The sequence below is a fragment of the Equus caballus genome, chromosome 1, assembly GCF_041296265.1.
Source record: "Equus caballus isolate H_3958 breed thoroughbred chromosome 1, TB-T2T, whole genome shotgun sequence".
NCBI lineage: Eukaryota > Metazoa > Chordata > Mammalia > Perissodactyla > Equidae > Equus > Equus caballus.
In genome coordinates this window covers 85,771,801-85,789,474 of record NC_091684.1, presented here as the reverse complement: position 1 = coordinate 85,789,474, position 17,674 = coordinate 85,771,801, and the positions used below count along the sequence as shown (strand labels likewise).

Genomic DNA, 17,674 nt, shown 5'->3' with positions numbered 1-17,674 from the left:
ATGGTTTGATTATGATGTGTCTCATGAATTTCTTTGAGTTTGTCCTACTTGGATTTTGTTGAGCTTCTTGGATATGTACATTAATGCTTTTCATCAAATTTGGAAAGTGGTCATTATTTCTTTAAATATTCTGTCTGCCGTTTTCTCTCCTCTCCTTCAGAGACATCCATTTATGTGTATGTTTGCACACTTGATTGTATCCCACGGGCCTCTGAGGTTCTGTTTATTTTTCTTCATTCCCTTTGTTCTTTGTTTTTCATGCTTGATAATCTCAATACATCTATCTTAAAATTCATTGATTCCTTCTTCTGCCAGCTCAAACCTGCTGTTGAGCCCCTCTGGTGAATTTTTAATTTCAGTTATTTTACTTTTCAACTCCAGAATTTCTGTTTGGTTCTTTTTTTAATAATTTCAATCTCTTTACTGATATTCTGTATTTGATGAGGCATCATTCTCATACTTTCCCTTAATTCTTTACGCCTAGTTCCTTTTAGTTCTTTGAATGTATTTAAAATAGCTAATTTGAAATTTTTGTGTACGTCCAATATCAGGAAGAATTTCTATTGACTGCTTTTTCCCCCCGTTGAGACATAATTTCTTGTCTCTTTGCATGTTTCACTATTTTTGTTGAAAACTGGACATTTAAAATACTATAAAATGGCAACTCTGGATTCTTCCCTCACCCAGGGTTTGTTATTGCACTTGTTGTAATTGTTGTTTGTCTAATGACTTTTTGTTTAGCTAGTTTTTTTAGAGTTTTTTTTGTCTGTCAAGTGAGGCCACTGAAGTGTCTGTTTTAGCCACTTAGTGGTCAGCTAGCAATGGACAGAGACTTCCTTAAATGTCTGGGACTTGTAAATCCCTGGTCTTTGTCAAGGGAGGGACTGTGTATACATGTTGGGACTTGCCTTTGACACACAGCCAGGAGTCTTCACCTTAGCCTTCCTTTACTGCTGTGCAGAGCCTCTTGTGCAGGGGTGAGACCTTAGAGCCTTCTTAGGTGTTTCTAGAACACATGCACAGCCCTGGGCATAAGCATGGCTTTCTAGATTGTCACAATTACACTGGAACTTTTCACAGTGTGCTATGGACATCTCATTCCCAGCTTTTCTTTTTAAATCTTTTGGTCAGCTTGTTGTTTGCCTCAACTGTTATTGCTACCTCAAGCAGCTGCAATGTTAAAAAATTTCCTCTGATTATTTTTAACAAATGCCCCATAGAGGAGGAAGACAATTCCTCTACCCTCGAGGTCCTTCTGGTTGGTCTAACAATTAAATTGACATGAGACAGAATAATGGGAGAAAACCCAGCAAAGTTTAATAACACGTATACATGGGAGAAACCCAGAAAAACTGAGTAACTCACCAGAATGGCTGAAGCTGCCACCTTAAATACCACTTTCAGCTAAAGACAAAGAAGAATGTTGGGAATAGTGGTTTGGGATTCCAGAGGGGAGGAAGGCAATTTACATGGAGATGGAAATGCTAGTGTTTGTTAAACAAGTGTTTGCTGGGCCCCCTATAGACAATGTGACCTGAGAGACAGAACTTTGATAAAAATGGGCTTGCTGATGCCTTCTGGTCTATCACACCTATTTTACATTTTATTATAGTTATCTTCTGGTATTAGCTCCTTCCTGGAATAGGCCTTCTATCTTAAATTCTTTTAGGCACTTGGAGGAAGGTCAAAGTTGCTGTCAGAGTCTTTCGTTCTTAAAAATAATCAAGCCAAAGAGACACATTTTCAGGTGGCCAGTTCTGATCTGCCACACCCCTAAGGCAAAGATTGTTTGCATTAGGCAAGCTTTAAGTCAGGTCAAGTAAAGATAAGCCTTGCAAATGGGATTTTCCAAGGAACTACCAGAAAGGTAAAATAATGACAGTTATCTGAATTGGGCTTTGGGGGAGCTCCAGCTCTGTTCTTTCCGCTCCCGGAGGCTTCTGGGTTGCTGATTTTCGCTATAATTGAGGGGCTCTTGGCTTTTAGTGTACCATGTAGCTAGGGAGAAGGGGATGGGACTAAGGCGAGTTAAAACAGCAATGAGCTTGCCGTCTTTACAGACATTCAGCTGTTTTTATTAAATAAACACTCTCCATATTATTGCCAGCATTTGGTTAATTTACAGAGCTTGAAAAAGTTGACTTTGACAATTTTTTTCAGTGTTCTCATTGCTTTGATGGAGAGGAGGAGTTTTGGACGTCCTTACTCTGCCATTCCTGCTGATGTCACTCAGCAATAAAGATTAGAAATAGCTGTTTTGTGGGATGGAACAGAGAGTGGGCTGCAAACAGATGAAAAGATTGCAGAGAAACATTAATGGTCCTATTGGGGTTGGAGACTGAGCTAGTTGTGGTGTCAGTCTGTTGTGTGCGTGTGTTTTCCAGCAAGCTCAGCACAGCAAGTGTAGTTGTTGAGAATGAAGATGGTGAAATTAGGCGAAGATTGAGGTTAACAGAGCAAGTAAGGAGAAGAGTAATAGGCAAGAAGGGATGAAAAGCTGTGTATATAAGGAAGGGAAGCCAGGGAGGAAGTTAGTGTGTTTGAAGAGTGACTGTGTTTGTATAAGGAAATGAGAAAATTGGGAGGAAAAAGTGGTGATCAGAGGATGTCATGGTTTCTGAATTTTAAGAATTTAGCAATAGAATCATTGATAGTTGGTTGACAAGGTTGGATCTTACTGAAGTTATGTGAGCGGTAAACAGTGAGGCTAGTGCAGTGTATTCCACTAGGGAGGCTAAGATCCTGTTCTTGTTCACCAGTGTATCCTAAAATGCAACAGCCTGCCTACCTCTGGTGGGGATTCAATTGATTTTTATGGAAAATCAATTTTCCATAAATTGGAAGATTAATTTTCCAATTGGAGGAATCACTAAGGGGAGAAAAAGGCATCTGAGGTAGACGTCGAAGGGATCAAAATGTCAGCAAGGAGAAATTAGTGTGAGAAAAGACATTCCTGCCAAAAGGAAGGTGTATCTGATATAGTTAAGTATAGAAAGAGCTGAGGGAAGATTGATAGTCTAGTTAGGCTAAATTACAGGCTACAAGTGGGGAGAGAACAGTAATGGATGAAAATAGAAGAATTAGGACAAACTATAGAATATCTTGCAAACCCACCTAAGAAATGTGGATTAATTTGTGCCAAGAGTTCCAGCACCAGGAATTTTTAAATCCAGAGCTCTCTGTGTGACCACAGTTTACAGCAGTGATATAGCTGTAGCGACATTCGGAAGGAACAGATTGGAGGTGAGAGTGCCTGGAGATGGAAAGACCGATTGGGAGGCTCTGGAAAAAATTGTGATTTTTCAAAACAAGGATGATGAAAACAGAAATTAAAAGATAATTGTGAGAGATTTTATGGAATAAAGGAAAGTACATCTGGTGATCACTAACATAAGATTAAAAACGTTAATTTATAATAGTCCATACTGCTCTTGCTGACGTTAAAAAAAAGGTAAGGGCATAAAATTTGATAAAATTGAATCTAACCCATTGTAATTAATGAGGGTTACAATTTATTTTCTATTAGCGGAATGCTTACATATTCCAGATTGAATACGAACTCAGTGTTTGAATTGTACTATCTTTGGAGTATTGTTCTAAATAATATTTAAAACATTTGAACAAGTAATTTATTCATTATAAGGTTTGATCAAAGTTTGAATTGCTTAATTAGAAATAATACCAGGAGATTAAAAGGATAACTGGTTAATGGCAATAATTTTTAAAAGTTGTTACATAACTACACCTGAGAGATTCTAGATATGTGTAAAATTTTAGAGACTAGCTTATCTTCCTTTATAGCTGCTTCTGTAGAACATAGCTTTGATACATAATTAGATCTTGACCGCCCTCTAGTGGTAAGCGTCTTTTCAATGCACGGTTTGGAGCGCAAGCGTGTATAGATATTTTAGGCCCTATCTGAGTGGTCACTGGTGTGTGCCCTCTCTGTGCCAGGATCTACGAGGTAGTGGGAACACAGTATTTTATCAGACATTGCCCTTAATGTTGAGGTTGTTTGTTAAAGTCATAATTCCTGAATTTGTACTTTGAATACCAGCAGCCTTGATAAAGTTTCTTAGGAGTATGTCTTCTGTTCACTTTTTAACATCAATTATTAATATAGCCATTATAACAATGTACAAATCACTTATATAGCATAGTACATGAGCTAGAATTGCCTACCAAATATATATGAATGCCGAGTGTTTAAAATCAAGAAAGCATAAGAATTGCGTGTTTGGGGAGAGCTCTGTGCTGTTGACAGTGGTGCTGCCCATGAGCTGTCTGCCTGGCCTCCTGCTCCTGGACTCGGGAGTCTTTGTTCCTGGATTCAGTCCAGCCAGTATTTATAGAGTGCCTACTTAGTGTTCAGCTGCCAGATGCCACCGGGTATTCAACAGAAATTGGTTACAGACTGCCTGCGTCTTTTTTTAAACTTTATGGATCCAGATTTTCATTTACTGTTGGTATTTTATCAAGGAACAGAATACTGAACTGTTGCTTCTTTAAACCATGGCTGCAAACTCCCAAAACTAATATAAGATATAAAGAAGGTGAGCTGTGAACTGCACAGACATTTGGAGGAAGATCCACAGAGATTACAAATCCCTTGCACGATGGTGACTGTGAATAGAATGTTCATTTCAAGTTCAGATGGAGTCTTATCAATAAGTCTAAGAATAATGCAGCAACTTAAGGTCAGGAAAAAAAAACAGGACTAAGACATTCTGCATCATTACCTTTCTTTTCCCTTCTTTCCTTCCTTCCTTCCCTCCCTCCCTCCCTCCTGCCTACCCTTCCTTCCCTCCCTCCCTGCTTCCTTCCATTTCTTCCCTTTCTTTTCTTTTCTTGGGAAGATTAGCCCTGAGCTAACATCTGCCACCAGTCCTCCTCTTTTTTGCTGAGGAAGAGTGGCCCTGAGCTAATATCTGTGTCCATCTTCCTCTACTTTATATGTGGGATTCCTGCCACAGTGCGGCTTGACCAGTGGTGTGTAGGTCTGCACCTGGGTTCTGAACCAGCGAACCCCAGGCCGCCAAAGTGGGCCCTGCGCACTTAACCGCTGCGCTACTAGGCCGGCCCCTGCATCATTACCTTTTATTGCCACACGTGTTTTATATAGTCCCTCCCTATTTTTATCACCTATATGATTGGAGAGGATTAGTGGTAAATCTTAATGCCAAGAGAAATTTGTAACGGACTTTTAAGGAAATTATCTGTTATATTTTTGTACCAAATTTGCCTCCCAGCATATTTGATTTAAGCTAATATTAAAATTTGTTTGCAATCCCTGAGCGCACTGTGCATATAAGTGGTGTCTGATGTCCTGGAAACATAAAAAGGGAAAATGAACCTGTGAGGTTTTCAGTAGTTTAGTATTCTAAAAACCTGTTCAATACTTAGAAAATTGGGAGTTGAATGTATTAGTGCAGACTAGAATATAATGCAGGATTTTATTTGTAAAGGTTGATGTAAATAAAAATAAGGATAACTACATGAGAGCTTTTTCCTTTCCTGGAAAGTAATCTCCAAATATTTGTGTAGTTGTAGCTCCTATTCTGTATCTTTTAGATTAGTTTGGGGAAGATTACAACCATGATTTAAGCAAGGAATGGATCACTTATGCTGTTTCTTGAGGAAATGCTAACTCTGAAAATTTGACTTTTCTTATTTTTTCAGTATTGCAGCATTTAGAACTATTTTCTTAATAGCGGTAATGCCTGTGTCATAAAATCTGATTTTTCTTCTCAAAAAGTGTTTTATTATCCTGTCTTTCAAAAATCATTCAGTCCTAACTAAAGACATGAGGCTTTTTTACCCTTCTCCCTAGAGATGTTTTCCTCTCTCGTTCAGGCCCCTTTTCACCCCTAGCTTGGATGTATCAAAAGCAAACTTCTCTCAGGAAATTCTGTCCATGCTCTGTGCTCCACACAGTATAATAAAAGTCTTACTTTAAACCGTATTATGCATTTATTTTGCAGTAAGATGTTTGAATGTATTGATGATGTGAGTGTGCATGTGTGTGTGCACACGTGAGCACACACGGAAGTGGCATTTTGAATTTGCAGCTGTCACTGCTAGAAATGTGAGAGTTGCTCCGAGCAGACTAGACTGTTAGGTGTGCACGTGTGTGCGGATGTGAGGAAAAGGTGGAAAAACAGAGTGTTGCTTATCCAGAAACTTACCCCAGCTTTTGAGAGATTCATCAGCAGATGCGGTTCAGCTGTATGCCCTGTGATCACCAGAAACGTCTTAGTCCATTTTTCTTACTTCAATCTAATCTTAAATTGATATAGATGACCCAGCTATGTGTTTATTGGCACCGTTAGAGCTTATCTAGATTATTTTTATAGTTCTTATTTGGTCCTATCAAATCCGTGGTTAAACTGTTATTAAACTTTTATTGTTTACAAGATCTTTCCCAACTCTTAAAAGGAGAACAGATGAGAACTAAGCATTTAACCGGTACCTGCTAACTCTGTGCCGGCTACTAGAGGCAGAGAGGAAAGAACACAGGCTGTAGAATTAGGCAGATCCCAAATTCTGCCATTTGTTAGTTCTGTGACTGTGGTCAAGTCACTTAAATTTCCTCCTCTGTAGCTAACTTAGATCTTAGCTGAACTGACCGTATCCTTTAAGATGTCAATTCAGTTGACCCTGTCCTTGTGGCCTGTGGTTTCTTAGGGGCCTACATTCTCATGGTCCTCCACTCCAGGTTCCCTTGTCTGAGGTTTTGAATTCCTGGCACTCATAATCTCATGTGCATCTCATTTCTTACAGATTATTTTTTCTCTTTGCACCACACTGATCCTGATGTTAGACTTATCCTTTTATTTTTTCCCCAGACCTCTTAAACGCAACATTTGTGTGTGTGGCATGTTAACAATGAAGATGTGGGATAGTGGAAGAGTTTTGCCCTTGGCCATCTGGTCTGGGAAATTTGTCAATGGTTGCTGTTCTCTGCTATTTATAGCTTTCTCTTGTTGCGCTCTTGCTCTCTCTCTCTCTCCCTCGCGAGCTCTCTCTCTCTCTCTCACCCCCCTTCTTCCTGGCTGCTTCTTCCTTCTCTCTCACCCATAAATGTCTATTCATTTCTTATACAGAGCAGTTTAACTCTCTTCTATTGTGTTTTTTCCAATCATGCCCTCAAGTTCATCTCACTTCCACTTCCACTGGCTGGTAGGTTTTTTCTATAGAAAGAGAGTTCCTCCTGAAAAGGGACTAGTGGAGGAAGCATCCTCTACCCTTAAGAGTTAATGAGGGTTACAACCAGCCTCTCCCCTGAAAGCCCTTGTGCTTTCCACTTCACCATGCTGGTTTCATCTGACAGTGGCTGATCACATACATATATGAAAACAGTTTGTGAAGTGCGATCCAAGATAAGAATAGAATGTTTCATTATCATTATCACTGTAGGTTTAATTATTAAAATGATGTGCTCTCCTCCCTCTTCTTTCAATTTCCCCTCCAATGGTCACCAGAATCTCTTTAAATCCACAGCTGCCAGAGCTGAAGTGTGTAGCGGCACAGGAGAAAGGTTCCGCATCTTCCGCGCTGAGAAAACCTATGCTGTGAAGGCGGGAAGGTGGTATTTCGAGTTCGAGGCTGTCACTGCTGGAGACATGAGAGTTGGCTGGAGCAGGCCAGGCTGTCAGCCCGATCAGGAGCTTGGCTCAGATGAGTGTGCCTTTGCTTTTGATGGCTTCAAGGTGAGTGGACTTTGCTGTGCACCAGACACTGAAGTCTGTAGGCTTCTGGTTTTGTAGGCTGCTGTGTACCGGGCATCTACATGCTGTCTGCTCCCACACAGCCATGGCTGGATCTCCCAGGTCTTCCTTTTGGTAGTACAGTAATATTGGTACTTTCTAGAGCACAGACTTGGGAAAATAGTTTCTTAGGAAAATTTTCATCCTTGTAGTTTCAAAATATTTTCTCCTACCCCTTGAATACAGTGAGATTCGAGATATAAAACATTGCTTCTCGATCGTTATCAAAAAAATACATCATCCTTGTCTATCGAAAGTGTTAAAAATACATAACACTAATTAAAAATGCATACAGTTGGACACCACAATTTTGTAGAAGGAATTTATCCTCAAGCAATAATTAATGATAGGTATACAATAATTATTGACAGGTACACAAAAAGTAATAATTAATAGCCACAAGAATGCTTAAGGCATTGTTGTTTATAATCACAAAAAAGTTTTCATTTTCAACATCATTAATAATTTTTATTTCTTAAGCTGGGTGGAAGCTGGTCAGGTGCTTATTTTATTATTTATTTATGCGCAATATAAATCTTTAAAGATTATTTTATCTGTATAAAATGTTTGAAAATTAAAAATAAAAAAATACGTGTATATGCAATAGCCACAATAGAACAATAATAGTTATTTGGAGCTGATAAAATTATAGATATTTTATTCTTTTATCTTACTTTTATTCTCTGATTTTCTTCAGTGAATTTGTGTTCCTTTTCATATAAGGGAAAAAGGTTTCTGTTTTTGTTTTGGTAAGGAAGATTGGCTCTGAGCTAACATCTGCACCAATCTTCCTCTATTTTCTATGTGGGATGCCACCACAGTGTGGCTTGAGGAGTGGTGCACAGGTCCACACCCGGGATCTGAACCTACAAAACCTGGGCTGCTGAAGTGGAGCACACAAACTTAACCACTATGCCACCAGGCCAGCCCTGGGAAAAGTTAGTTTTTAATTAAAAAAAAGAAAATTAGAATAATTAAGCAATCATGAGCAGATTTGACATTTGGGTACTCAAGTATGCATGTATGGGAAAGCATTTCTAGGCTAGAAATTAGTATTGTGTCTACTAGGACAACTGATGTACTTTATTTTGAAATATCCTATTTCCTGAATCCTGTTTTTTACTTCAGATGAAAAAATTTAACGCTTTTTCATACCTAATGTAGTTAAAGAACTTTTTAAAAAGTACAATGTTTTATACTTGAGAAAAGTCTTATTATTTCATATCAATTGTTTTGCATTCTGACTATATTCTGTTATATTTGTCCACAATGAAGAGAAAGTTAAAAGATTTATCTGACACAATAATTAATGTAATTAATTTTGTACCTATAAATAAGTGGAATATACTTATGGATTTGAAATCACATATACAAAAACTATGTTTGAAATGTATTTATAATATGAGATTTCACCTATGTATATCAAACAGTTTTGGCATCTATATTTAATTTTTGGCTTATTATTTCAGCAAATATCTTAAGAATATTTTTAAGTTTGATGTGAAGCTTTTTAGGTTTTAGGATATAGTGAAGTGTTTCTAGGTTTCTACTTTGTTAAGGTATCAGTGCCATTGGTTCCAAGGTATGGAATTATATTTTGAAATAAATGAAAATTAGAATGTCATTTTCAAAGATAAATTCCCAGCTTGATTCTCTGCTCCAAATTCTTTATATTTTGAGGAGGAGAGGAAAACAAGCCATATCCTGGGAAGCATTCATTATAGTGAGAAAAATAAATTTCTAAAGACATATAGTTTTTCTTTTAATAGAAAGTATGTGGGCTTAGATTTTTAAAATAACAGATTCCAAATCATTACATAGCATTTGGGTTTTTCTCAAGATTCAGTAGCATACAGTGTTAATATTAGGGATTGAGAATTCCCAGACACCTCTGTCTTGCTTAGGGTATTGCAGTAGACTGATGTGCTGGCCAGAGTTCTTCCTCCTGCTGCGTTAATGGAAGGGGCTGCTGTGAGCCATGCCAGTAGTGGAGGGTGGGTGCTGTTGTCTTGGCTTTCTCTGTGACAAACGATTCTTCTGTTCCTAGGCTCAACGGTGGCACCAGGGCAATGAGCACTATGGGCGCTCTTGGCAAGCAGGCGATGTTGTGGGGTGTATGGTTGACATGACGGAACATACCATGATGTTCACACTGAATGGCGAAATTCTTCTTGATGATTCGGGTTCAGAGCTTGCTTTCAAGGACTTCGATGTTGGTGATGGTAAGTGTACTGCATTTTGTGTTGTTTTCAGATTTGCGGCACGATGACGCTATTTGCTCCACTGCTTCATAACCAGCCATCTTTGTCTGAAAGGGAGCCGGTGAGTGGCAGCTGTAAATCGCAAGAGTGCCATATGGCTTATTTGATCAGACACCCTTGAAATTACTTTAGCAGAAACTCTATCTATACTACTTAACTAGGATTTTGATAAGGCAAGGAATGGCTTTTATCAGTGTGAATAAGAGAATAAATGGCAGGCAGAAGGATAGTTTTCCACAAATGTTAAATTTTCATTTAGAACTTCCTTGTTTCATCAGCTGCTTATAGCTTCTTTCTGTTCATTTGTTTCATAGCAATGTAATAAGAACCTACCATGTATCAGGCCCTCTGCTGGATGCTAAGACGACAAAGATGCATGAAACATTGTCCCATCTTTACTAGATTACATATACCAGGGAAGTCAACACTTGCATAATTTCTGTTCAGTGAATAATTCTAAAATAAAGAAATTCAGAAAGTTCTATGGAAGCACATGCAAAGAGCAAATACCTCTGCCTGTGGGGCTTTGAGATGACCTTGAGCAGGGTTGTAAAAGAAAGAGGAAAGCCCTTTTTGAAGCAAATAAGAAGGCATTTATTCCTCAGAGCTGTACTCCCAGTAAGGTGGCCACAGGTCACATGAGTTTATTTGAATTTACGGTAGTTTAAATTAAATGAAGTTAAAAATTCTGTTTCTTAGTGGCATTTGCTACATTTCAAGTGCTCCATACCCATCTATGGCTGGCGGTGCCCCTGTTGGACAGCCCAGGATAGAATGTTCACATCAGCACAGAAAGTTCTGTTGGATAGTGTTTCTCTAGAGCATGTAAACAAGGCAGTGTTTAATAAAATATTATAGAAATATCTGATTTCAAAATGAGCTAACACATTTTTTTCAGAAAGGCTTTTGAATACATCCTACTATTTGAAAATATATAGTCTTGGATTCTAAGATACACCTCAGTCAATACTTTTAATATTCTATAAACTTGTCACCGATCTTCAAACAGTTAGTCAGCTCATTATTTACATTAAGTTCTATATTCATTCATTCAACAAGCTTTTGAATGTGTTACCATCATTTCCCAAATACAGATTTGCAGAAATAGTAGGAATTTTGCATTTTAATAACTTAATATCTATTTTGCACACCTGTATCTCTGGGTGGTGAAACTGGCAGTCTAACCCTCCATCACCTCTCTTTCTTTCTCTGATATTGTCTTTAGAAGCCTCAACTTATCAGGGGGAAGGTGGGAGAGGGACTTTTTCTGTGTTATCTGTCTCTGCTGGCCAATACTATGGATACGACCTGAGATTTATTTTTTTCATTGGTTGTTCTTTAAAAGTGCTTGCATACTATGCTTTCCTTCTTTGGAAGTTAAAAATCTTGAAATATATGAGTTATGTTTGTTCAATTTATACCACATGGACTCACAAAATGATGTTAGATGATAAACAGTTTGGAATGTCCTCGTGCTGTTTAAGCACATAACAATGCTAATGATATAGTGCTGCCGCGCAGAGCAGTCGCCACTGCGGTGAGAGGTTCCGAGGTGAGTCTGAGTGGCACAGTCATAGAAACATCTTTGTTTTTAGACTTTATAGTTCACCTAATTTTTAAAGTTAGAAAATGACTTTATGCTTATAGTGATGTCTCTCTTGTAGAGATAATACTGTAGTCTGATGAATTGTCCGAAAATTTTGTGGTCCATAGTGGGTTTTTGTTGGAGGTGTTGGGAAAGTATCCTTTTCGTCTCTAAGACAGGGTATAAGCTTTATGTAGCCGTGATTGTTAACTATGAGCTTTGTAGGGGTCAGTCATAATTAGGCTGACATAGAAAGGCTTCAGAGTGTAATCGTATCTGTGACTTTTAAGTTCTTTTTGGGAATGAAATTTCCCTTTTGCTCCAAGTTAACTTTATGTAGCTTCCTAAAAAATAGGAAACTCAATGGAACTGCTCTGCGTATAATTGTAATGGGAGGCCGGGGATGAGCTCCTTAACTTACCCATCACCATGGAGAGAGAGCCCTTGAGATATCTGGGGCTCAAAGGAGCAAGTTTGAAAAACCATTATTTGGGAACCAATATTCCTTTGGCACTGGAATATACTGTGGTTGCTAAAGTACTAAAAAGGTTTCATAATTGTTCTATTTTCAAATTATTCTTACACCTAACTTGTCTTTATGTCTGTACCACGTTTGATTTGGTATTTTTTACCATCTTCATAATTCCTTCGTATTGCTACAGAGACAGCCATATTACTACAGACTGATAGTCAGCTCACTCATACGTATACTGGCTATTAAAGCAATCAAAAGAACTGTGTGGTAAGTTGGATGGAAAAATTTCTATATATGAAAGATATACATATATATGCACACATACACACACAACGTAGTTCCCTATTTGGTTAACTTGGTAGACAACATGGCTAGGCATATTTTGATGTCTTTGCCTTTTGTACAGTTTACACAAATGAAACAATATCTTGACCAATATAAGTTGTTTCCAAATAATATCAAAAAAGAAAATCATAAAAGTCTTTGAAAGACTGATGAGGTCATCCAGTTAAATCCATTGGCAATATGGCCATCCGGTTACTTCCAGGTGAGGACAGGGTTATTCCATAGAGATGCAGGCATCACTTTTCTAAAAAGCTACAGATCTCTTCCCCAAATAGGGACTGCAGTATGCCCGTTGACCACAGGCCTGACCTTTAAGCCTGGATGTTAACTGGACAAATAATAAATTGCTGAGATACACTGTCCTCTGGTAGAAGAGGATGACTCCTTTATCCACGCAACTCTCACCGAAGAACCAGGACTTACATGGTCAAGATCAAGAGCATTATTGATCCATAGTACAGATGTGGAGTGTTCAGAATTTAGAAGTTATTTTGTCTATGTGGCAGATCCTCTTTTAGGGTTCTCCCTTCTATTTGGCTTTTTATCTCCTCAGGGTATCTCTAGGTAAAACAAACAGATTAATTGAATCTTCATCTTTATAAGATCCCTCTGGTTGTAATGTAAACAAAGGAATTATGCTGGGCAAGCACAAAAGCAGTCCCTGGTAAGCTTTTCTGTGAATTCTTCCTTATTTCTTCTCACCATTAGACTGATAAACATTCAGAATCAGGATTGGGGAGAGCCCAGGAAATGAGGTTGTAATGCCCACTCTTGTAGGCACAATTCTAAGATGGCCTCTAGGAGTCCCATGCCCTGTTGTACATGCCTCGTATAACCCTCTCCTCTAGAGTGTGGGCAGAACCTGGAAATATGGTGGTTCATGATTAGGTTACACCTCATGATTAGGTTACTAACCAGGTGACTCTGAGTTAATCAAATGGATATTATCCACATGGGCCTGACTTAATCAGTTGAGGCTTTAAAAGGGATTGGGCCCATCCTGAAGTCAGAGAGATCCAAAGTGTGAGACAAACTCTTCTACTGGGCTTGAAGGAGAAAACTGCTGTGGTGTGGAGAGAGCCACGTGTCAGGGATCTGCAGGCCATTTCTAGGACCTGAGAACTGCCCCTGGTTGATAGCTGGCAATATCTTGATTTCATCCTCATGACACTGTCAGCAGAGAACCCAGTCATGCCGTACCCAGACTTCTGACCTGTAGAACTGTAAGACAATAAATAGGTATTATTTTAAACTGCTAGGGTTTTCATTATTTGTTCCACAGCAACAGAAAACAAATACTCTGACCAAGGGGGCTTTTTAGGTTCAACTGAACCTTCAAACTCAAGACTGTCAAAGGCTATCCTTGGTGCCAGTCCACTCCTAGGACTAGAGAACAGGAACTTGGGCTTGCCAGCAGGGCAGCCTCAGGCATTCTTCTTCATTAGGAATCTTTTTAGATGTATATATAATTCTCCCAGTCCATATGCAGTTAATTAGTTAGGAATCATTTTTATCACAAGCCATGTTGCCTATTACATAGTTGACATTCTAACTTTTACCTGCAGAGGTCTGATAGCCAATCAATCTGTGATACCTGCCCTATAACAAGAACCTGAAAAGAGCTCTCCTGACTTGCCCATAGTCTAGTCCATCTTACCAAAGCCAGAGGTTATTCTATGTCAAGTTTGGGACTAAGGTTTTATATATATATTTTTTCCACCCACGTTACCACATGGTTCTTTTAACTGCGTTAATAGCTAATGTATATATGTCTGAGTTGACTGTTTCTATAGCAATAAAAAGAAATTATGAAGATGGTAAAACACTCCAAATCAACCATGGCACAGATATAAAGACAGGCCAGATGTAAGAAGAATTTAAATATAGAGCATTTATAAAATCTTTTAGTACTTTAGCAACCATTCTTGTACTAAAAATTCTGTTGTCCTAAATTATTATTCAAAGTTGTAATATGACAAGAAAAAGAAATTGGAAATGATAAGAATTGAAATAAAGGAAACAAATCTATTATTATTTGCAGATAATATAATTATTTGCAGAGAAAACCCTAAAGAATCTACAGGAATCTAGGAATAATTGCAGTAGTTATGAAGGTAGCATTTGTATACTAGCAGTAAACCTACAAAACTGAACTAAAGAGAAGATATCGTATACAGAAACATCAGGTACTTTCAGTAATTAGTTATCACTCTAACAGAAGGTATACAATACCTTTACAGAGAAAATCATTAAACTTTACTGAGAGATTATTAACTTTATTAAGAGATTTATCAAATATCGTCAACTGATCTTTGACAAAGATACTAAGAATATATAATAGGGAAAGGATAGTCTCTTCAATAACTGGTGCTGGGAAAACTGGATATTCACATGCAAAGAATGAAACACACTTATCCAAATTTGGACCATAAACAAAATGTTTTAATGATCAAACACAAAATGATTTTATGCCATACACAAAAATCAACTCAAAATGGATTAAAGACTTAACTGTAAGACCTGAAACCATAAAGCTTTAAGAAGAAAATGAGAAAAGCTTCTTGACGTTGGCCTTGGCAATGATTTTTTTGGACATGACAGCAAAAACGTAGTCAGCAAAAGCAAAAATGGACAAGTGGGACTACATCAAATTAAAAAGCTTCTGCACAGCAAAGGAGATAATCAACACAACAAAAAGGTAACCTACAGAATGGAAGAAAATATTTGCAAACCATATATCTAATAAGGATAAAATTCAAAATATATAAGGAACTCCTGCAGCTCAATAGCAAAAAACCCCAAATAATCCATTTAAAAAATAGTCAAAAGAATTGAATAGACATTTCTCTAAAGAAGGCATACAAATGGTCAATAATTATATGAAAAGGTGCTTAACACCACTTATCACCAGGGAAATGCAAATCAAAACCACAATGAGATATCACCTCATACCTGTTAGGGTGGCTATGATCAAAAAAATTAAAGATGACAAATGTTGACTAGGGTGTGGAGAAAAAGAGACCCTTGTACACTGTCAGTGACAACATAAATTGATATAGCCACTATGAAAAACAGTATGAGGGTTCCCCCCAAAGTTAAAAAAAGAACTACCATATGATCTAGCAATTCCACTTCTGAGTATATATCCAAAGGAATTGAAATTAGGATCTCAAAGAGATCTCTGCATTTTCATGTTCATTGAGGCATTATTTACAATAGCCAAGATATGGAAACAACCCAAGTGTATGGGAACAGATGAATGATGTAAAGAAAATGTGAAACATACATTCAATGGAATATTACTCAGCCTTCAGAAAAACAAATTCTGCCATATACGACAAGTATGAGCTTGGACATCATGCTAGGTGAAATAAGGCAGACACAGAAGGACAAATACTACATTATATCACTTATATAGTGGATCTAAAATAGTCAAACCCATAGAAGCAGAGATTGGAATGTTGGCTACTAGGGCCTAGGGAGAGGGAGAAATAGGGAGGTATTAGTCACATGGTACAAACTTTCAGTTATGCAGGATGAGTAAGTCAGAGATTTTCTGCCTTTAGTTAACTATAGGCCTGTATTATATGCCTAAACATTTTCTAAGAGGGTAGATCTTATGTTGGGTTCTTATCACCAAAAAAAATAAAAATAATAATAAAGAATAAGAGGGCAAGAAGAAACTTTTGGAGATAGTTGGTAACGTTTATGGCATAGATGTGGCAGTGATTTCATGGGTGTATACTTATCTCTAAACTCATCAAGTTGTATACATTAAGTATGTAGAGCCTTTTCTATGTCCATCATATCTTAATAAAGTGGTTTTAAGAAAGAGATTTATTACTAAATAAATGAGAGGCGTATTATGTTCGTGGAGAAGACAGCAGCCTTAAGATATTAATTCTTCCAAAATTAATCTATAGATTCATTCTACAGATCATGCTTTGCCCATCAAAGTCCCAACAAGTTTTTCATGGGGCTTGAAATGATGATTCTAAAATGTATAAGGAAGAGTAAAAGGCTAAAATATCTAGGTTACTTCTGCTGAAGAAGGGCAAGGATGGGGTATATGTTCTACTAGATTTATTTTGAAGGATAAATAAATCAGGATTTATTTTGAAGCTGTAAACATTAAGACAGAGTAGTATTAGTGTAAGGATAGACAAATTGACTAATAGGATAAAGTAGAGATGCCAGAAAAACACCAGCACATGTATGGCACTTTAGAATATGATGAGGTGGCATGTCAGAGTGCTAGGGAAGCGAGGACTGTAAAAAATGGTGATCTGTATGGAAAAGTTGAGATTGGATCACTTCCTCACACCATCTACGATAGCCAAACCCAAATGGACTGAGGTCTTCAATGTCTAATGCGGTCTCAAATGTCTTAAATGTCACTGTTAGGAAAATATACAGAACTTCTTAAATCAATAAGAAAACAGATGAAAAGCGCGAATAGTCATCTCAGAAGAAATTCAGATAGACAATAAACATTTGAGGAAATATTTTTTATTATTAATGATCAGGGAAATGCAAATCCATAATTGGATGCTATTTTACATCCTTTCTATTGGCAAAATTCTAAAAAGGTCTGACAGTACTAAGTCTTGGTTCTCCAATAGACCTCTTTTACATTGCTCTTAGGAGTGCAAATCGGTGCCCTCACTTTAAACAACAATTTGACAGTATCTCTGAAAGCTGAATATTCACATACCCATGGCCCAGAAATTCGATTCCAGTTTCTCAATGACATTTGTGTACCTCTAAGCAGGAGACATGTACAACAATGTTCATAGGAGCACTGCTCACAGTAGCCAAAGCCAGGCAACCATCAAATGCACACTCCCAGGAGAGTGGCTGAATAAACTAGGAACTACAGTGGTAGCTGACAATATGGATATTTAAAGGAAAGAAGAAAGTGCCAAAAGATAGCTATGCTGGGCAAAAAATATTGCCCCCAAAAGATGTCCATGTCTTACTCTCCAAAACCTGTGAATAGATTACCTTACATGGCAAAATGGATTTTGCAGGTGTGACTAAGATAAAGATCTTGAGATGGGAAGATTATCCTGGATTGTCTGGGTGAGCCCAATGTAATCACAAGGGTCCTTTCAAGAGGGAGGCAAGAGTTGGGTTGGGGGAGCAGAGAGAGAGAGGGATTGAGAGTGAGATTTGAAGATGCTGGCTCTGAAAATAGAATAAAGGGCCAGGAGTCAGGGAAGGTAGGAAAATTCTAGAAGCT

At 37.8% G+C, this 17,674-nt stretch overlaps 1 protein-coding gene across 1 annotated transcript in view; it reads left to right on the top strand.

Moving 5' to 3' along the window:
• RYR2 (ryanodine receptor 2) overlaps nt 1–17,674 on the top strand; it is a 682,530-nt gene that overhangs the window by 434,561 nt on the left and 230,295 nt on the right. The window contains exons 28-29 of the mRNA XM_070228795.1: nt 7,501–7,709; nt 9,814–9,988. Of these exons, the coding sequence (XP_070084896.1) occupies nt 7,501–7,709; nt 9,814–9,988 (384 nt within the window). The remainder of the gene's footprint in view (nt 1–7,500; nt 7,710–9,813; nt 9,989–17,674) is intronic.